Raw genomic sequence first — 18,445 nt, 5'->3', positions numbered from 1 at the left:
ACTTGATACAATATCCACTTCCCATTTATTGCATTAATTTCAAATCTCTCTCATAGTGAGGAATCTTGTAATCTTATAATTATAGAGGAAATTGCTGTCACGCAAACAGCAATAAGCTTAGGGCCCAATTCAACTTGGATGCAAAGTCATCTCTAATCAGAGCATCAGCTCATCCAACTCAATGTAAATGAATGCAAAACTCTCCGTGCAGCAGGGCGTTTTTACTGAATGTTCACTCTCTGTAACAGATTTGTCCTTTCCGTGAACTCTGCCCTCTATCTCCTTGCCAGTGTTGTCTGTTATATTTCCAAAAGAAACACAGTGAATCACCGTATTCTACCTGACAAAGGAATTCATTATCCTTCCCCCCAGAGGACGCAGAAGAGGACTTCTCAAATGTGGTATGGCTACGCTCCAAAAAGGAAGAGTCTGCAGTGATGTGTTAACAAGGACGAGACCAACTTCCAAACTCATGAATAAACTCTGGATTCCCATCTTCAGTTTCAGCGGACACGCACCGAACTACACACCCAACTTGAGAGAAAAAGCACAGGGAAGCAAAGTAAATGCAAGAGCAGCAACATATTCATGGCACGCATGAATATCAGCCCAAAGTCTGACTCTGATCTTACATTGTGTGTGTGTTTTCTTTCTTCTGTTAGTTTCGTAGTAGTGCTGACATTACCAATCAGCAGGAAAGCTGCTGTTTGATATTCTGTTTTCCGCATCTAATTTGCAGGGAAAAGAAACAGTCATCAATCTGGAAACTCCTTTTCTGTAACAGTGAGAAAGGCTTAAGGTAAGAATGTACAGTTCGTACGTCTAACTTGTGCCCTTCGGAGACCGGGGATGTTGATAATGATTGAATGTGATCATAGCTAATTTGTTAAGCAGTTACATTCATATTATCTTTCCATTACAAAGTCTATTGGCCCAGCTGGCAGGGGCCCATATTTTGATTCCCCAGTAGAGATAAGGTGCCAACAGCTTGACATCATGCCTAACTGACAACTCTCTGGGAAGAAATTAGATTTGTAGCACAAAGATTGCCAGAGACGACCAGAGGAGCACAAAGAGGCCCTTTCTGCTTTGTTAAACACCTCGGGAACAGAGAAGTGATTTGACGTAACATGCAAAGGAAATACCATTCATCTTTTACTACTGGGAGAACTAATGGGGTGATTAATGCTTGGCACACATACAGGTGATGAACTGTTATCTGACGGCAAGAGAAGAACTTACTGTAACTGGAAAGTTTCTTTTGTTCTTCTATTTCTTTCACTCTACGTTTCTATCATCGGGATCATTGGGCTTCCTAGTGTGTGAATCTGTCTGTAACAGTTGAGCGTTGCACTGTGTGAAGAGGCGTGAGGCCTCCATGATTAATGATAGCTTAGAGTCCCACACATCATCCTCTGTATGCCGGCACGTGCAGCTGCAAGTTCGCGGACTCCGAGCCAACATTACACAGGCTTAGGAAGAGGAGAATGGAGAATTAGGTCAACGGCGAAACATTACCCACACTTTATGTCAACAACACAGGTAGTTTATCTCCATGTTAAGTAGATTCCCCGAAGTTAAAGCAACAATGGCGTCACGGTTCGGGAAAATGCCAGATTGATAACAAAAATAAGAGGTGTCATTTGATTATCCTGCGGTGATATTTGAACAAAGGCGTTTAAGTCTGGAAAAGAACATTACACAGGTTGCTTACAGTTTTTCTCGAGCACTATAAAAAGACCACAGGTGAGTACTCTCTTACAGCAACAATGGAAGCCAACATGGCAGCAAGAGCAAGAGGAAGAGGAGGAAGAGGAAGAGCTGGGCTGAGAGTGAGAGGAGGAAGAATGAGAGGTAGAGCTGGAGGGAGAAGACGTGGACGAAGAAGAATACTCTCTAATGAAATGAAATTTTATTAACCATGGTTTGACGATGAGAGAGGCTGGACAGAGGGTTCAGCCTAATCCAGGCCGATGTACTGTTGCCTCTGTAATCCAGACATTTAGACTTGAAAACACGTTTGTTACCAGCTCTGCATAATTCATGATATATCAGTGCTTATATCTGTTGTGTGAAACGTATTTACTTCATCACTGTAATTTAATTGTTGGCATGTTGCAGACTATAACTTTTCAAACATCCTGCACAATTTACTATGGTTAACTTACTTTTATGCAACACAGAAACTGACCAACCACTACATCTTTGTTGTTTATCTGAAGGACTGAGAAACAAAGAGGTGCAGGTGGAAGGCTAAGGATGTTCAATGAGGCGCAGGAAGCAGCAGTTACAAACTTGGTTTTGGCAAACAATGCATCACACTTAGAGAGATCCAAAGCCACATCATAAGGAACAACACCATTTTCCACAACATCAGGCAAGTCAGCCTGTCCACATTGGCCCGTGTTCTCCAGCGTAACCAGGTTTAGATGAAGCAGCTGTACAGGGTGCCCTTTGAGAGAAATGCTGAAAGGGTGAAAGATCTGAGACATCAATATGCGGATGTAAGTACAACATTGACTAAAGTACTGTAATAGACCATTGATTCAGTAATCCATACATAGCACAGCCATTTTTTTTGTATTTGTCTAAACCACTTTGATTGATTTTACGGTAATTTTTGTTTTCAGAGAGTACTGGAAATGGATGCTGATGTCATCAGACATGAATTTATTTGTATTGACGAGGCTGGCTTCAACCTCACAAAGACCAGGAGAAGGGGTAGGAACATTATTGGTCACAGAGCCATAATAGATGACCCTGGCCAACGTGGTGGCAATCACATTTGCTGCGATCACACAAAATGGTGTCCTCCACCGCCATGCCCACCTTGGTCCATATAACACAGCCCACATTCTAACATTTCTGGACAGACTGCACCACATTTTGACCCAGGCAGACCATGTTCGTCATGCAGAGCAGTCTAGATATGTTGTGGTATGGGACAATGTCAGCTTCCATCGTGCTGTCTTAGTCCAAAACTGGTTTGTTGAGCACCAACAATTCCGCCAACAATATCTTCCACCCTGCTCTCCATTTCTCAATCTAATTGAAGAGTTCTTCTCGGCATGGCGGTGGAAGGTGTATGACCGTCGGCCCTATGAGCGCATGCCTCTTCTGCAGGCAATGGAGGAGGCATGTGATGACGTGAATGTGAATGCTATCCAGGGCTGGATACGTCACTCAAGACGCTTCTTCCCGCGCTGTTTAGCCAGGGAGAACATCGCCTGTGATGTGGATGAGGTGCTGTGGCTAAGCTGTGGGCTTTTTTTTTTTACTCTAAGTTTTCTTCTATCAACTGTATTTGACAGAAGCATCATTTTCTTTTTTGCGTTACAGAAACAACTGTAACTATGTGCTGAGATGCATTTTACACAATGTTATTTTTGAATAAAATATAAAAAAATTCCACAACTCATTTGTATTTCTTCATTTACTGTATTTCTGTATACTCAAGCAATCTTTCTCTGCAGAAACCTCTATGGACAGAGCATAGCCCATAACAGATGAACGTGCTTTAATTATGCTCAGCAGTGTGTAGTTGGGTGGTCAAACCATCTAGTATTATGAATGAAGTGTTGGTGCAAAAGTTTGCATTTAGTAAGTGTTTATGTAGTTTTGAGTGCAGTTCTTCATTTAGCAGGAGAAATGAGGTGTTTTGCATTTTGGGTGTGTGGTTTTGTGAATTGTGTTTAGTGTTCTGAGAAACTGAACAATTAAAAAAAACACAATGTTACAATGTGTGTGTATGTGTGTGTGTGTGTGTGTGTGTGTGTGTGTGTGTGTGTGTGTGTGTGTGTGTGTATGTGTGTGTGTGTGTGTGTGTGTGTGTGTGTGTGTGTGTGCGCGTGTGCGCGCGCGCGTGTGTGTGTGTGTGTGTGTGTGTGTGTGTGTGTGTGTGTGTGTGTGTGTGTGTGTGTGTGTGTGTGTGTGTGTGTGTGTGATTGTGTGTTTGTGTGTGATTGTGAACTTAAAATGAAAATAAGTGAGATATTGTTCTGTCTGCAGTGAATATACAGACCTTCATGCTTTCTGTGTGTCTCTAAATAACAAATTAGCAGTAGGCCTACTAGCTACACGTAGATGTTTTGGTAAGTACATTTCTAATATAGACAGAGAATGGTTATCCCCTGCAAAGCTCACCTTTTTGTACTTTGTAACTGTATTTGATATTGTTATACCAATAAGTTAAAATAAATAAAATATGAATCTGGGATGAGGGGAGAAATACATTCCTGAACCCCAATGTTTTTTTCATTTAGTTATTTATGGAAGCATCTTGTCAGTTCTTATGTTTTAATCAAAATGCGTTTCTTCAAACAATGTAATCCATAATATTGAGGCTGTTGATATGTATTTCTGTATATAAGCCGAAAATCACATTATACAGTAATACGTGATAACGGTGGTGATTGGTTACTTCAATGATGAAGATACAGGGACAGGTGGGTGGAAAGGATGAGATTATATAACAGTCACTAAAAGCTTGAAACACACCATAATTGCAGTCATTTAAAAAAAAGTTTTGGTACCACTTTACAATAAGACTACACTTATAAAGGATTCATAAAGGGTTTATAATTAGGTTATTAATTCGGTTGTAAACACTTTATGAATCATTAAGAACCATTTATAAACCAGTTCTAACATAGTTTTCATACATCAACACAGGCTCACTATTTGGCAAGATGACTAAGCCTTATATTGGCTACTTAGCGAGAATAGACTCAGTGAGCAACAGATACCAAGGATGCTGGCTGATGAAGAAGACAAAGTAAGCTAAGTAGCCAATATAAGACTTAGCAGTACAGATAAATGTGGGCTCACTATTTGGCAAGATGACTAAGCCTTATATTGGCACTAGCTTACTTTGCCTTCTTCATCAGCCAGCTTCCTTGGTATCTGTTGTTCTCCGAGTTGATTCCCCCCCATCCATCTTGATGTTTCTTGGCATCTCTTTATGACCATATATTTACGAGTTACTACCATTTATAATAAGGTTTAGCAGTACAGATAAATGTGGGCTCACTATTTGGCAAGCAACCGGTCACAGTTGCCCTGTTTATTATCTTATAAAAGCTTTATATTCATGATTGATAAAGTGTTCACAAACTAATTAATAAATGAATGATAAACTATTCGTAAACCCTTTATACGGGTAGTCATATTGTAAAGTGATACCAAAGTTTCTATAGGGGAAACTTTTGACTGACAAATATAAAGCCTTTACATAGTGAGCCTTTCAGTTTTGTATTGTCATAATAGATAATGGACATCTTTTATCATGTTGAGCATGTTTATCATCCACAGTGTTTGCCGCTGTTAAAAGATTGTATCAATTAGTAGTGAAAAGACCACGACCACGGTCTTGAATCCTGCGTCCTGATTGGTCCAAACGCAGCCCTCGTAATGTTCAGCGCTCCCATATAAACCCATGCAGACTTGACATCGGTGCTATCTGTCATGCAAGTCAAAAGCATAGTGAGGAGTCCAGTGTAAAGACATTGCTGGCAGCTTACTTGTGATAGCCTTCGTTTAGTGTGTTTTCAGTGCTGCAGAAGCTTTTTGGAGCGCTATTCTTATGATTTACACACAGAGCAGGAGGCGTCTCTTTACATTTAGTTGTATTATCTGTGTTGAGAGGACGATGCCTTTGAGGACCGGACTTTTTCTCCTGATGGTGCTGAACGCATCTGCATATGAACTGGATCAAAACGAGTCTTATTCGCCCAGGAGAGCACGCTTTTCCTCCAATAGCCCTTGTAAGTAACACGCTGCCTCCATCTGCATATCTCAGAGTGCACTGCTTGCTTTTTTACACACCGTTTCCACAATGCACAGGCTTACCTTTGCTCGCTTACTATGTGGAGATTGTTTTTTTCATCATTTATTTTTGGCCTATGCAGCCTTTTCTGTCTAAACGAGTGCGTTGATTCATGGAGAAGGCTGCGGGATTAACGCTGTGATTTTCGCCGGTGTCCTGCAGGCAACAGATGAGCATGGAGCTTGGAGCTGACACCTGAGAGCAGGCTGTGTCATGCTGGTAGTCTCCTTCTCATTTGCTGCATAGGTCTTACTATTAAGCATTATAGGGATTTTTCAGTGCATAAAACATAAAGCTTCCCATGTAGCCTTCATGTACAGCCTTCAAGTCAGAACAATAGTGTGTTTTTAACATTGTTTGTCACTAGGGCTGTGCCTTTTTGACAATTAAATACAACCCTTTTAGTCCACATGGTTCAATCAAATACAATAATGGCATGAGTCATAATCCCTTGGAATAATCATAATCAAGCATGACTCTGCATGGCTTTTTAAAACATGACTTCTTTTTTTAGCACAAAAGGTACAACCCAGTGGGTGACAGGGATGCTGATTCCCTTCTGCAGGAATTGCTTCATCATCATAAGATTCGCAGCTCATTCTCTGTATATTGAGAGAAATCTCTGGTCCCTGATGGCAGGCAGACTTTATCTGACTATGCAGGTCAACATGGGGCCCCAGATTCAAAGTCTGCCAAGTAGGCTTAGTCTCCGCGGTGACATTTCTTAATGGTTATTACGAGGGATTTGAGTCAGGCTGCTTGCAATCTCAGTGGATTCTTGGATGAGGAATAAGGAAAGCCAACTAACTGGACACACTGATTTACAGATTATGTGTATAGCCCATTACTGGTGTAACATTTCATGTCGGTTGCATGGATTTAAGAATGTGTTCCTTATGGCCGAGATTAGTTGTTGGATAATGACTGAGTGATGTTGCAGGGTAGCTGTTTCATTGGTTTTTACAAAGATGGGGATCAGGGTTACTTGTGGGTTAATCAGCCTAATAACTATTCCGGTTATTGCGAGGCTACTGAAATGAATATGGCAGCATGTTTTTAATGTGGTAGATGTTTATTGGATACATTCTGGATATTTAATAGGACTGTGCTTGGTTATTAGTCAAACATGTTAAAGTGGTTTAAAGGCAGAGTCCTCAAATTCAGCTTGAAGACAGAGTCTGGTGGAAGTGTGCGTGTGTGTGTGTGTGTGTGTGTGTGTGTGTGTGCGTGCGTGCGTGCGTGCGTGTGTGTGTGTGTGTGTGTGTGTGTGTGTGTGTGTGTGTGTGTGTGTGTGTGTGTGTGTGTGTGTGTGTGTGTGCGAGCCAGTGGTACAAGTGTATGTTTGTGTGAATCTACAGGCACGCCAACAATTTTCAGTAAAGTCTTTGGTATTTCTGGTGCAGTTCATCCAAGCTCTGCTGAATAGAACCAAACAGTGGAATATATGTCCTTGCCAAGAGAAAAGCGTTTTAGTGCCAAATAGTGTCTGAAACTCTCTGCGTTGTAAGGTGTCCAAGTCTCCAGTCAAGTCACTATTTGCCCCGAGTGACTGTATGTCTTTTGTGAATCACCAAAGTATGACATTTCTCCTTTGTCCGCCACATATTTTAGCTGAAACCCTGGCAACCCTTGTGTAATGAGCTCAGAGAGTGTGCAGTTATTCCCAGTGCACCCACTGCTGGCTCCCCTGCTGATGCTTCATTCTCTGTGCCCACAGCAGATGTGGCACGCTGTCTCAACAGTGCCCTCCAAGTTGGCTGCGGAGCCTTCGCCTGCCTGGAAAACTCAACTTGTGACACAGATGGCATGCATGACATCTGCAAGTCCTTCCTATACAGTGCTGCTAAATTTGACACTCAGGTACACACTCTAATTCATCTCACAATGACTTCTATTTCTACCGGTGTGCATAGGAATACATGGGTGTAACTGTCAGGGCAAGAATGTGTAAAGCGCTGCTGTGTTTTTACAGGGTAAAGCTTTTGTGAAGGAGAGCCTTAAGTGCATTGCCAATGGCATCACATCGAAGGCATTCCCCACCATCCGCCGCTGCTCCACCTTCCAAAGAATGATCTCCGAAGTCCAGGAGGAGTGCTACAGCAAGCTGGATATCTGCACTGTTGCCCGATCGAATCCAGACGCTATTGGAGAAGTGGCACAGCTACCAAGTCACTTCCCCAATAGGTGAGCCCTTCCTCTAATATATAAACCAAACACGGCTTGATTAAGGTTATGAGGACACATTGTATGTCAATCGGCATGTCAGAGTTTGAAGCTGATGATGTTCAACAGGCTCTTTGACCACAGAGTCGATTTTAAAGCAATAGTTTATTTCTCCAGTAATCAGACTGTCAGTGTAGCTAGTTTGAAGTGAATGAGACATATTTTTGAATCACAAGTATACATGATTGTCTTGTTGAAAATACCAAATGTCCTCCTCGTTTGTGCAGCATAACAAATGGCCACATTTGTATTGATTTCCATGTTTTGGTTACCATCAGCTTCATACATTCTTTCATACAAAGAAAGAAATGAAACAGGAGTATCGAGTGTTTTTTGTTCCTATTGTTACATGTGGGATTGCAGTTTGGGAGTGGATACAAAAGGGATAGCACAAGGCTTAGTAGTGACTGGAGAAGGGAAGGTCACTCCCATATTGTACGGATGACATCAGACTATAGAGCATGTGTGGAAATACAAAGTCATAACTGTAAGCAGGTAGAACGAGACGAAATTAACTAAAGAGCCATGCTGTTCTTATTTGTTCTTTTCGATCCTCACAATCTGGGATGTTTTTGTTTTCCGTAGGTTTTATGGTAAGCTGCTACAGAGCCTGATGGACTGTGATGAGGACACAGTGGAGCGCGTTAGGACCAGCATGGTGTCGCGGCTGGGCCCAGAGATGACCATGCTTATTCAGCTGCTGCAGAACAAGCCCTGCCCATCTACTGCTGTGGCTGCAGCTGCCGCCATCCCAACTGGAGTGGAGAGCCGTGGGAGCTGGCGCTGGTCCATGGGTCCCCATATGTACAAGATCCAGCCTAATCTGCGAAACAGAGACTCTGCCAGTCATTTTGGCAAAAAACGCTCTGCCAGTGACAACTCCTAACTCAGATTCAGAAATTCCACACACTCCTCAAAACTTCATGAAAGCTCCTCTATTCCCTAGGGGTGTTAGAGTCCATTCCTCCGCTTGGACTGGAAGTCACAGAAACGTGCACCTCTAGGGAATGCCGGAGCGCCCATAGAGTTGATATCAGAGTTTGATTGTTGTTATATTGTATATCCTACACTTTAGGCTTGAGAGAAATCCCCCTTCCATCGAGTCCGCTCACAGTTTAGTGTTGAACATGTGGCTGTTGCTTCTGTGCGACATGGTCCTCTTCACCTCCTCCAACAGAGATGAACCCTTAACAAGTCTTTTGATGCAAAGCCAACAAAAAAAAAAAGATAAGAAAAGTACAGCCATAGTGGTTCACACCTCTAGTGCACAAGTCCATATTTTAAAAAGACAAAAATCCCGACATTTATTCATGAATAGAGATCTGTAGTTGGATTATTAGTTGTTCATTTATAGGAATGGGGAGTTATTGGTAGATGTATCTAAATATTTCAGCAGTGAGGCCGGTCAAATTGTGAGATTGAGATTTGGAAATTAGTTTCATGTCTATTTTCTGACTAACATAACAGTCAAAATGTACTGTAAGTTATCTGAGACAGCCATAGCTAGCCCTCTAAAAGAGCATGTTCATACGGAGTGAGGTTTGTAGAGGTTTTAATGATGACCTTAAACTGACCAAAAAACTTCTAACTGCCCTGAATGCTATTCATGACAAGCCAAAATAGTATCTTATAGTTTTTTTTCTGATGGCGGATGCAACCATGTGTTTCAAATCATCATCCTGCACATGTCCAGGTCGTGGCCAAGTCTAACTGTCCAAACAAAATCCATTGTGTATATCTAGTATCCACTTGTAATGCATAGGACTGTTGAGATATATATGGGACCATGTTTAAAAGGAATCTGTGTCCATGATCCATGCCTTCACCGATGAGAGAGCAGCCATCTTCTTAGACTGATGATTCTCTGAGGTGAATACCCTGACATACACACTGACTTCCAGTGTCAAGATTAAGAGTGTATATTTAAAACAAAAAAAAGCCTTGTTGGATGATATTTATTTTCCTACTATATTATTTAATTGCATTATTTTAGTTTTACTTAGTTTACAGATTTAAAAATAAAAAAGCAGTTCAGTCATGGCTCCTATTTGAACATGAGCTCTATGCCAAAAAGAGAAGTGAGCTGACACTCTGGTGAATGAATGGGACCCGTGTCATGACTCCGTGCTGGCCATAGGGGAACAATGTTGGTCATTCAAGTCAGTCAGGGGATCTACTTAATGGGTGTTATAAGGGACCACAACAAAACCATAGCTTCATTTTGACACATTTTCTGGTTTAAAAAAAAAAAAGGTCGCCATTGCAGCTGCTATGGAGGAGTAACCAGGTAGAATCACAGTAAAACAAACACCAGCATTAAGTCTTTTGATTGTTACGCCCTAGTTTGCGGTGCTTCTCTTCGCATTCCTTTCCTGTTATTATTTATTTTTGTATTTAATTGTTTTAATGTGTATGTTCTGTTATTATAGAGTAGAGACAGATATGGGAAAGATGCAAGAGAAATAGTTGCATGCATGATAGGAATACATACTGTACCGTGGTGTCTGTATCTACTTTAGCTCTTGGTCAAGAAGCTTTTAAAGCCCCTGGACCCTTGGTTTCTAACAACACAACATCAAATATGAAGAACTAAGTAGGCAAAGCTAACATTAAAAAAAAAATGTCCTAAGTCCACTTTTGATTATCACATGTTTGTGGTTAGGGTTATCGGTTCAAATCACAGAAACAAGAAGCTTATGTTAGTGGTAGAATCTATCCAAGTCTCAAAAACATCACATGAAAGCTGGATATTTTCTCAGATAATACTGCATGGCATTCAGAGACTGAGACAATCACTCCGAATCAGTAGATCAGATCAGAGCCACAGTCACTTTATGCTGGTGTTTGTTTTATCTGTACCTGGTGGAAAGATGGGGGTTTTTGAGCCACAATGTCATTAAAACGTTCAATGGTTAATGTTAGTTTTTGCTTGGCAGCAAATTGCAAATGTTCGTGCACATTGAAAATGCAATGTAGAGATGTATGCGAAAACCAGGGTTGGGTTTAGTTCACTCTGAAAACGCCCAGTCTTCAAAGTTTAAAACCTTGAAAATAGTTGTATAACAAAATGATGTAATAAAGATTTTATTTCAGAAAATAATTCCTACATTGTCCTTGACAATAAGAATGCAGCGCAGACCAGAAACAGAGATGTCAGTGTCAAAGTAAAAGCTATGTTAAGAACTCCAAACTATGCAATAATCTCACATACAATTCACAGCAACACAGAAATGGACCTTTATTTCCTTCAGTGCAAGCTCATGCTGTCTGAATAAAGCATCAGCGTGTGTGCGTTCATGCTGCACTCACAGTGTGAAGGCATTGCTCCTCTATATTACTTTCTGTTTCTGTGTTTTTTGTAAAGTTGGGTTTCTTTTTTTGTTCCGTGAATATGAGCATTTATTTTGTGTCATTCGGTGTAAAAGGAGCGCAGTTCTGAAGGATTCACTTGGGAGGTTAAGAGTCACACTGTTGTATATCCAAGCTTAATATGTTATGTTAAATATGCACTTCGCATCTTAACCACTATAAAGGGCATTGAAACATTCAGCACATGTGCCGTTGAGACATGTTTTATTTTCCCAGTGTATGAAAATCCGTTATATTTTGCATCCTGAAGGGCCAGGGCTTCTTCATGTACTATTGATACATATGTCTGTATCTTTGTTGTCCATGGGTAAATCCGAAACCCAACAGCTGCTGCTAAACTGTTTCTCTGTCTGAGTCTGTCCAGATGCCCGCTCTGGTTTGTCAACACACAGTGAGCTCAGCATCAGTCCACACTTACATTCGAGCATTTGATTGTCTATCCGTGTCTTCATTTTTTTTTTTTTTTATGAACTTTGTGTCGAGTATGTTTGGCAAGGGCAAATTGACTGTTTCCTCACCAGGTTAAATGTAATGGTAATTTCAGAGAATGTACCTGTATACTGAATGTCTGTTTCGACGAGGACATGCCCGGGTTAGGTGACCCGTGAAGGCTGTTAGGAAAAACAAAAAGAGAGAAAAGTGTATTAGTTGCGTTTTTAGATTTAAATTCAAGCAAAGGGTGCTTAAGGTGGTATTGGAGCATTATTCAGTTCGACCCATGGTGAGTTTTGTGAAACTGTTTTCCTGTCAACACTAGAGACGAGAGTCTCCTTCGCTTCTAACACGTCATGGTACTCTTTCCTCTCAAGACTTGAAATAGATAAATGTCGTGCTAAAACTAAATCACAAAGCTTCAGTGACTAGTAAAGTTTATTTTGTATTCATATATATATATATATATATATATAAGTGACAGTTATTTTACTATCAGATTAAAAAGCATATACAGGATTTAAGGATGTTACTGAAGTTCTTGATACAGATGCTATGTAACGCATGATTGACCCTTGTGAATCACTTGCACTTTAAAATATACCCATATACATATATACCCATACTGTGTATATGTTTGGGTTTTTCCTCTGTACTGAAAAGTCATGAAAGATACAAATGCATCAATTGTGTGTCTTTTGCTGATCAGAAATAAAATATTTATCATATCTGGCATATGGTATGAAATAAGTTTCTCTGCTCGTGTTTCACTCATTTGGATCCATTTGCATCACAACCTAGCATTTTCAATAAGTCCATAAGACCTCTACATTAGGTGAGCTGAGAGATGCATTCATGATCTAACTGGTTCACAGGGAACAGCAAACATGTATGATAAAGTGTTCACCAGTCTCCCCCAAAACCACAAAACACATAAAAACAGAAGTACCAAACGACCACAAGCTCCCAATTATTTGTGAAAGTGTAAAACGTGGTATGGCCCAGACATTCTAAAAACACTTCTGCAGGATTTTATGGATTGCATATTCCCTTCCAACTCCCCCCCTTTAACCAGACCGCAAAATATACAATAAATGTGTCACCCAGAACACCATGATAATATCCAGAGCTATTAGCTTTTCTAATGTCCTCAGTAACATGATACATAGAAACAGGCTCAGTCTTCAGGTTGCCATCAACACTGCACTAGTTTTCAAAGAGCTGCATTCATGTCCTTTTAAGTCCCACATCTTTTACAAAACTCAAATGTCAACAATGTCGTAACATGTTAAAAGCACACTTTCGAAGTCGACCCCAAATCTTTATTCGAGACAAAAGCCCCCAAGAGCAACTTCTGATCCAAGGTTTGATTGCTGAATATGTACAATATCATATCATATTGATCATATTTGGTGTCTAAGCTCTATTCTTGTGTCTATACCAATATATAGCCAGCTGAGTAGAGCAGGGATTGAGTGACAATAATAACTCAGCCTTTTTGAGCTTACCGGTGTATGCTGTGTCGGGGTGGGGTTCATAAAAGCTTTTTTAATAAATATAAAAAGGGGCTGCTGCAAAGGACAGCTTTCAGGTGAGTACTAAGGCTGCAAAACGTTCATAGTGGACTGACATTTTAAACTTGCAATTACTGATTTCCAATGACTTAGGGGCAGCGGAAACAAGCTATGGTTACCAAACAGAAAGATCATCATCTTTTAACTTCATGTGGGAAAGTATTAGCTTACGGATGATTAATATACATCCAACAAACACAGAGCAACATTAGCATGTCTTTTCCTTGTGTTTCCCAAATTGTTTTTTACTCCTGCTGTGTCTTACTTGTCCCCTTTTTGCCAATATTTTAGTATGTGTGTGTCTCCCGTATTGCTGCACATCTGCCTGTGATTACATTACATTTGTTGGACGCTTCCAAAGCAACTTATTCAGTAGTGTGGACAATCCCCACAGGAGCAATTTGGGGTGAAGTCTCTTTCCCAGGGACACCACGACATGCTGACTGCAGTGGGACTTGAACTTGCTATCCCCTGATTCGAAGTCCAGCACACTAACCGCTGAGCCACAGCCTCCCTGATCAGCTCATCGCCTCTCCTGCAAATCAAGCCCATCTAATTTCCAACTCTTGTTGCCAGTGTGGTAGCTGTGCTATGCTATCCTTTGCTCTAGGATCGTTGTTGGCCTGGCTACCAGTTTTTCTGCCTGCCAATCTACTCTCTTCGACATCACTGCCACACCGCCTAACTGGTCCACAGTCATCCCTTCAACCCATCTCCATCCATCATTACAAGAATATTCTAGCATGGACCTACCTCTGTGACAGTGCCTCATGATTGGGTCTTCCTTAAAACTAAAACATAGAATTACATTTGGAATTTCTCGTCGTTGTAGCTCTGTTTTTGGTCTCCTCCAACTCCTGAGTTTAAGTATCTGTGGTTTTAGCTGTTAAATGTTCCATTATATTGACCAGGTGGCCCCTAACTTTCACAGTCTAGGTAGCATGATGAGGGTGAGCCAAAAACAGTTAAAAAAACAATAAGCAAGAAGCTATAAGATGCCAAAGAGCTGAAGGGTAGTGTTGGTGATAAATCTGTGGTTTCACCACTATGAACAACCTTTTTTTTTTTAAATACACATAACTCTCAGTGTTTTTCCCCATATGGTCCAAATTGAATACCCAAGGGTAAAATAATAGATTTGACAGTAAAGAGACTTCCTTTAGCATGACTATTTTTGTGATTTTGCTTTCCCTACAGATATGTTATGTATATCTTTCTTTAGAAAAAAATGAAAAATCACGTATCCGTTAGTTATCAATCAAGTTTTGTACAACGTATCATATACCTTGAATATTATTATTTCCACATTTCATTGAAATGGTTTACCAGATCCCATCAGAACATGTGAAGAACCCTGCACACAAAGAAAGATGAAGGACACAGAGAGCACCTCCTGATGGAAATGAACTTTTTAAAACTTGAACACAAACGAGCTGAAACTGCAAAGCGCTCCGTTGGGTTGGAGAGCCTGAGGAAAAGAGGGGGCAGAGCGCAAGAGGCTCCATGGACGCTAATCTCAGTCAGAGGGAGATATCATTTCATGCCTATTTAGAGAAGAGTCCTGAAGGGCTTTCTCATCAGCCGCTCTCCAGTCTCATGGATAGGTGATGCAGCAGCTCTGCTCACAGATTCTATCATCTCCCTTTTTTAAAGAGAAATTCACTCTCAGCCCTTCAATGCATTTAGCACAAGCATGATGGACAGAACCAAACGCTTTCGAATGTATTCATACAATCAGTTTTCCAAATCTGTCTCTCACTCTTATTTGCTGAGTTACGTAGCTGCATTTCTGTAGTGGGCAACTTTTTACTGTTTTCAAATTGCTGCCTTGAACACAGAGAAATCTGGTTGCCAGGAAACATTTGAACAGATTTTTGACCCTGTCTATTCACTTTGTTGCATGCTACTTGGACCGCTGCCAAGTGTCTCAACGCCCTGGCAATCACAACCAGTAATAATGAGTAATGATGAAATTAGAATATAATTATGCAGATGCAATTCATACCATCTGCTTGGGTTTTTTTTATTCGATGTTAATGTCTTTTTAAAGCTTGTGATGAAACAGTGCTTCAATTGAGGCATGAGATACAACCCTATGGTACATTCTGCTTTGCAATAATGGATTTAAAAAACCTTCTGCAAATGTATCTCTGTAAAATACAGCTGCCTCAAAATGTGGCTCCATATGAGCAGTACAAGCATGCCTCTCTTCAAGCATTTCTATAGTGGGGAGCACAGCATTGAGGGGGGTGTTGTATGCATACCTTTGACAAACAGGATGACCCAATGATTGCATATGACCGTGTAGCGTCCGCCTATAAGACAGCAACAATCCGACCTTTGTTTGTCATTGTTTTAACCTCTTGATATATTTGGAGGGCGGAAAGCAATATAGTGCATGCATACCGTCAGCAATTTGGTAGGACAAATGAACAATGCATTGTGGTTAGCGCGGTACGACAATTGCCTCTCCCCTCTCCCAGTGTGTTTTATATTCATTATGTCCTTCTCTCTTTCCCATGAAACTTGTGGCATATTCATCAGCAGTGTGACAAATTAGATGTGCAGTGAAATGGAGTATGACTGAGAGCAGTGGAAGATTAGATCCACTCCAATCTTACCCAGCAATCACTATCCCTTCATTTCTGTGGGGAAATACCCAAGGACGGGAAAGAAAATTAGATCAAATGTTATTGAAGAAAGCGCTGGAGTGGCAGGGGAAAGAGATGAAACGGAGCATTTTTCCATTTCCAAAGCCTCTCTAGATTTGTCTTGGAATCAAATGCAATACGTTTTTTGTTCTGGAAATGCTGAATATATTAAACTAAACACTTATGTACAGTGTGTATTATAGCAGCCAAGTGATAGGCTCACTGCCTTTGTCATCATCCATTTCTTTCTACATTTGCAAGGCGCTGTGCTATTTGTGCATCTTGAATCAGCCTAAGCCAATTAAAATGAGGGACACAATTGAGCATCACCTTCAGTTCCTTCTCTGGTGCAGTTGAAATGCTCTTGGACGCTTTTCTAATGCTGCTTTCTCTTAAAGGACTTAACTATTGAACAGATCTCAAACTGAAGGTGCATTGAAAGAGAGTCACGAATGATGAAGCCCCTTTCTAAACAATATTGTTATAGTTTTAAGCAGAGGTAATGTATGGCTTTTCTTACAGTAAGTCTTAGCCTTTCTGTAAGACATGGAGGAAATGCTGAGACTTAGGGGAATTAGATTACAAAAAGAGGCTGTGAAAAACTAACATGTAGGATCTACTAGAGAAAGATTTCTAGCTTACTTCAAGTCTCAATCCAAAAAACGATTGACACAATGAGATAAATGTAGCCTATATACGTACATCTTAGCTCCCAGTGAAGAGACAATGTGTTGCAAATGTTCAGTCCAACATTAAGTGTTTCTTCAACAGCAATCAGCAGGACGGTTAGAGAACATAGCATGGTATTATGTCACTTATCGATCATTAAGTGTAGATACATTCATCCTTTTCTTGAGGCACGTGGACTTAACACAGTGTGGCAGAGACATCTAGTGGATGTTAACGGGTTATAACATTTCCTTTCTTCATAAAGGAACTGGCTAAAGCTAAGCATTTGTCATTCCCAAGAATGGACACATTTACAAGCAATACACTTTAGCTAACACTCTCATAATTACGCTGCGGTCTGTCATGTCAAATTTAAATGGTTATCTTAAATTAAATCAACACGCGTTGTCCTTATTCTCGCAGAATCCATCTGTGGCAATGGATCAGTCCATTATTCTTTGAGGTATCTCACTACAAAGCAGCCCATCTGAAATAAGCTTTAATATGTGACTCCAAATCAAAACGAGATTACACTGGACAAGAAGATCACATCTCTTTTTATTGTCTTTTGGTTAACAACGATAAAGAGGTGTACTGGTTTTCAGTTTCAAACTAGAAATTCAAATATAAATAGGCCTCAATCAAATTCAGGTTTTCGTGACATGTCTATTGTCTATACTTCAGTTCACTTCATCCACATTTGGAGGAAAGTTTGGAATAAACCTGTAGGTTTGATTGAGCTAGCATCGTTCAGTTCCAGTCTCTCAATCATAATGCATACTTTACACTAATATAAGGACACGCTCCCATACATCAGTACTAGTGAATGAGTCTACACTTAAACTGAAATGTCAATGTCAAATCAAATGTTGATGAGTGTCTTTAGTTACATATTGGCTGTAGGAAGACAGGGATCAGTTTCACTCAGTTTAAGAAAACTCTATCTCGTCTTTCAGCCGCTATCAGCCTCCCATTTTCCTGTATGATGAATTAGGGGTATTTTGTGGTAAACTGTACTTAGCGAGCTTCTTACGTTACAGTGAGGGGACACATGGTTGAATCAATAGGAAAGGCTTTGATTTTTAGAAACAAGAGTCAAACAAACTGAGAGAAAGCATTGCTCCGAGCCTTCAGAAAAAGCTGCTGCAGTGATTAAGTAATTTACCCATCAAACTGGACACCCTAATCCCCAAGGTGTCAAACAATTCACAGCTGACTTCTGAGTGTGTGTGTGGGAGTGTTTCCCCCCCCCTAAACTTTTGAAGTTCAGGTTTCTCTGTAAGACAGTAGAAGCCAAGGTTTACTTTGTATCACAGAATAGCACTGTTAAGAACCTAAGCATTGCATTAAGTTTTAAGGTCTTTTAAAAACCGTCATTCGTAATAAACGTTCATCTTACTGAGAGATAAAGGTCAAGGAATCCACCAAATCAAAATACCTCTTAATAATTTGAGTTTGTTCACAAAACCAGGGGCGTTGATTTAGTTAGGAGTGGTGGCATGCTCTATAACCATCAGACTACCAAGGAACTACACATGTGTTCCTATTTCTGTTCATGTATTTTTAACAACACCATTTTACATTCAATGTTTTGTTATTAGGAAAAAAGAGTTTATAGACTAACATGGAGGGGTCCAAACCAAATGAGGCAGAGGCCAGCAGATTAGCAAATCCAAAATATTGGCCCTACAAGAATCCCATGG

General features: G+C 40.4%; 1 protein-coding gene across 1 annotated transcript; it reads left to right on the top strand.

Moving 5' to 3' along the window:
* Nucleotides 1-5,472: 5,472 nt before the first annotated feature.
* On the top strand, nt 5,473-12,601 carry stc1 (stanniocalcin 1). Its single transcript, XM_079690492.1, has 4 exons — nt 5,473-5,762; nt 7,542-7,684; nt 7,797-8,008; nt 8,633-12,601. Exons 1-4 carry the CDS (start codon nt 5,582-5,584, stop codon nt 8,931-8,933), a joined length of 837 nt encoding a protein of 278 aa, XP_079546618.1. The 5' UTR covers nt 5,473-5,581; the 3' UTR covers nt 8,934-12,601.
* Nucleotides 12,602-18,445: the final 5,844 nt, after the last annotated feature.

The sequence above is a fragment of the Notothenia rossii genome, assembly GCF_949606895.1.
Source record: "Notothenia rossii genome assembly, chromosome: 6".
In the NCBI taxonomy this organism is placed as follows: Eukaryota; Metazoa; Chordata; class Actinopteri; order Perciformes; family Nototheniidae; genus Notothenia; species Notothenia rossii.
The sequence above is the reverse complement of the archived record's forward strand: the minus strand, read 5'-3'. Positions and strand labels throughout refer to the sequence as shown.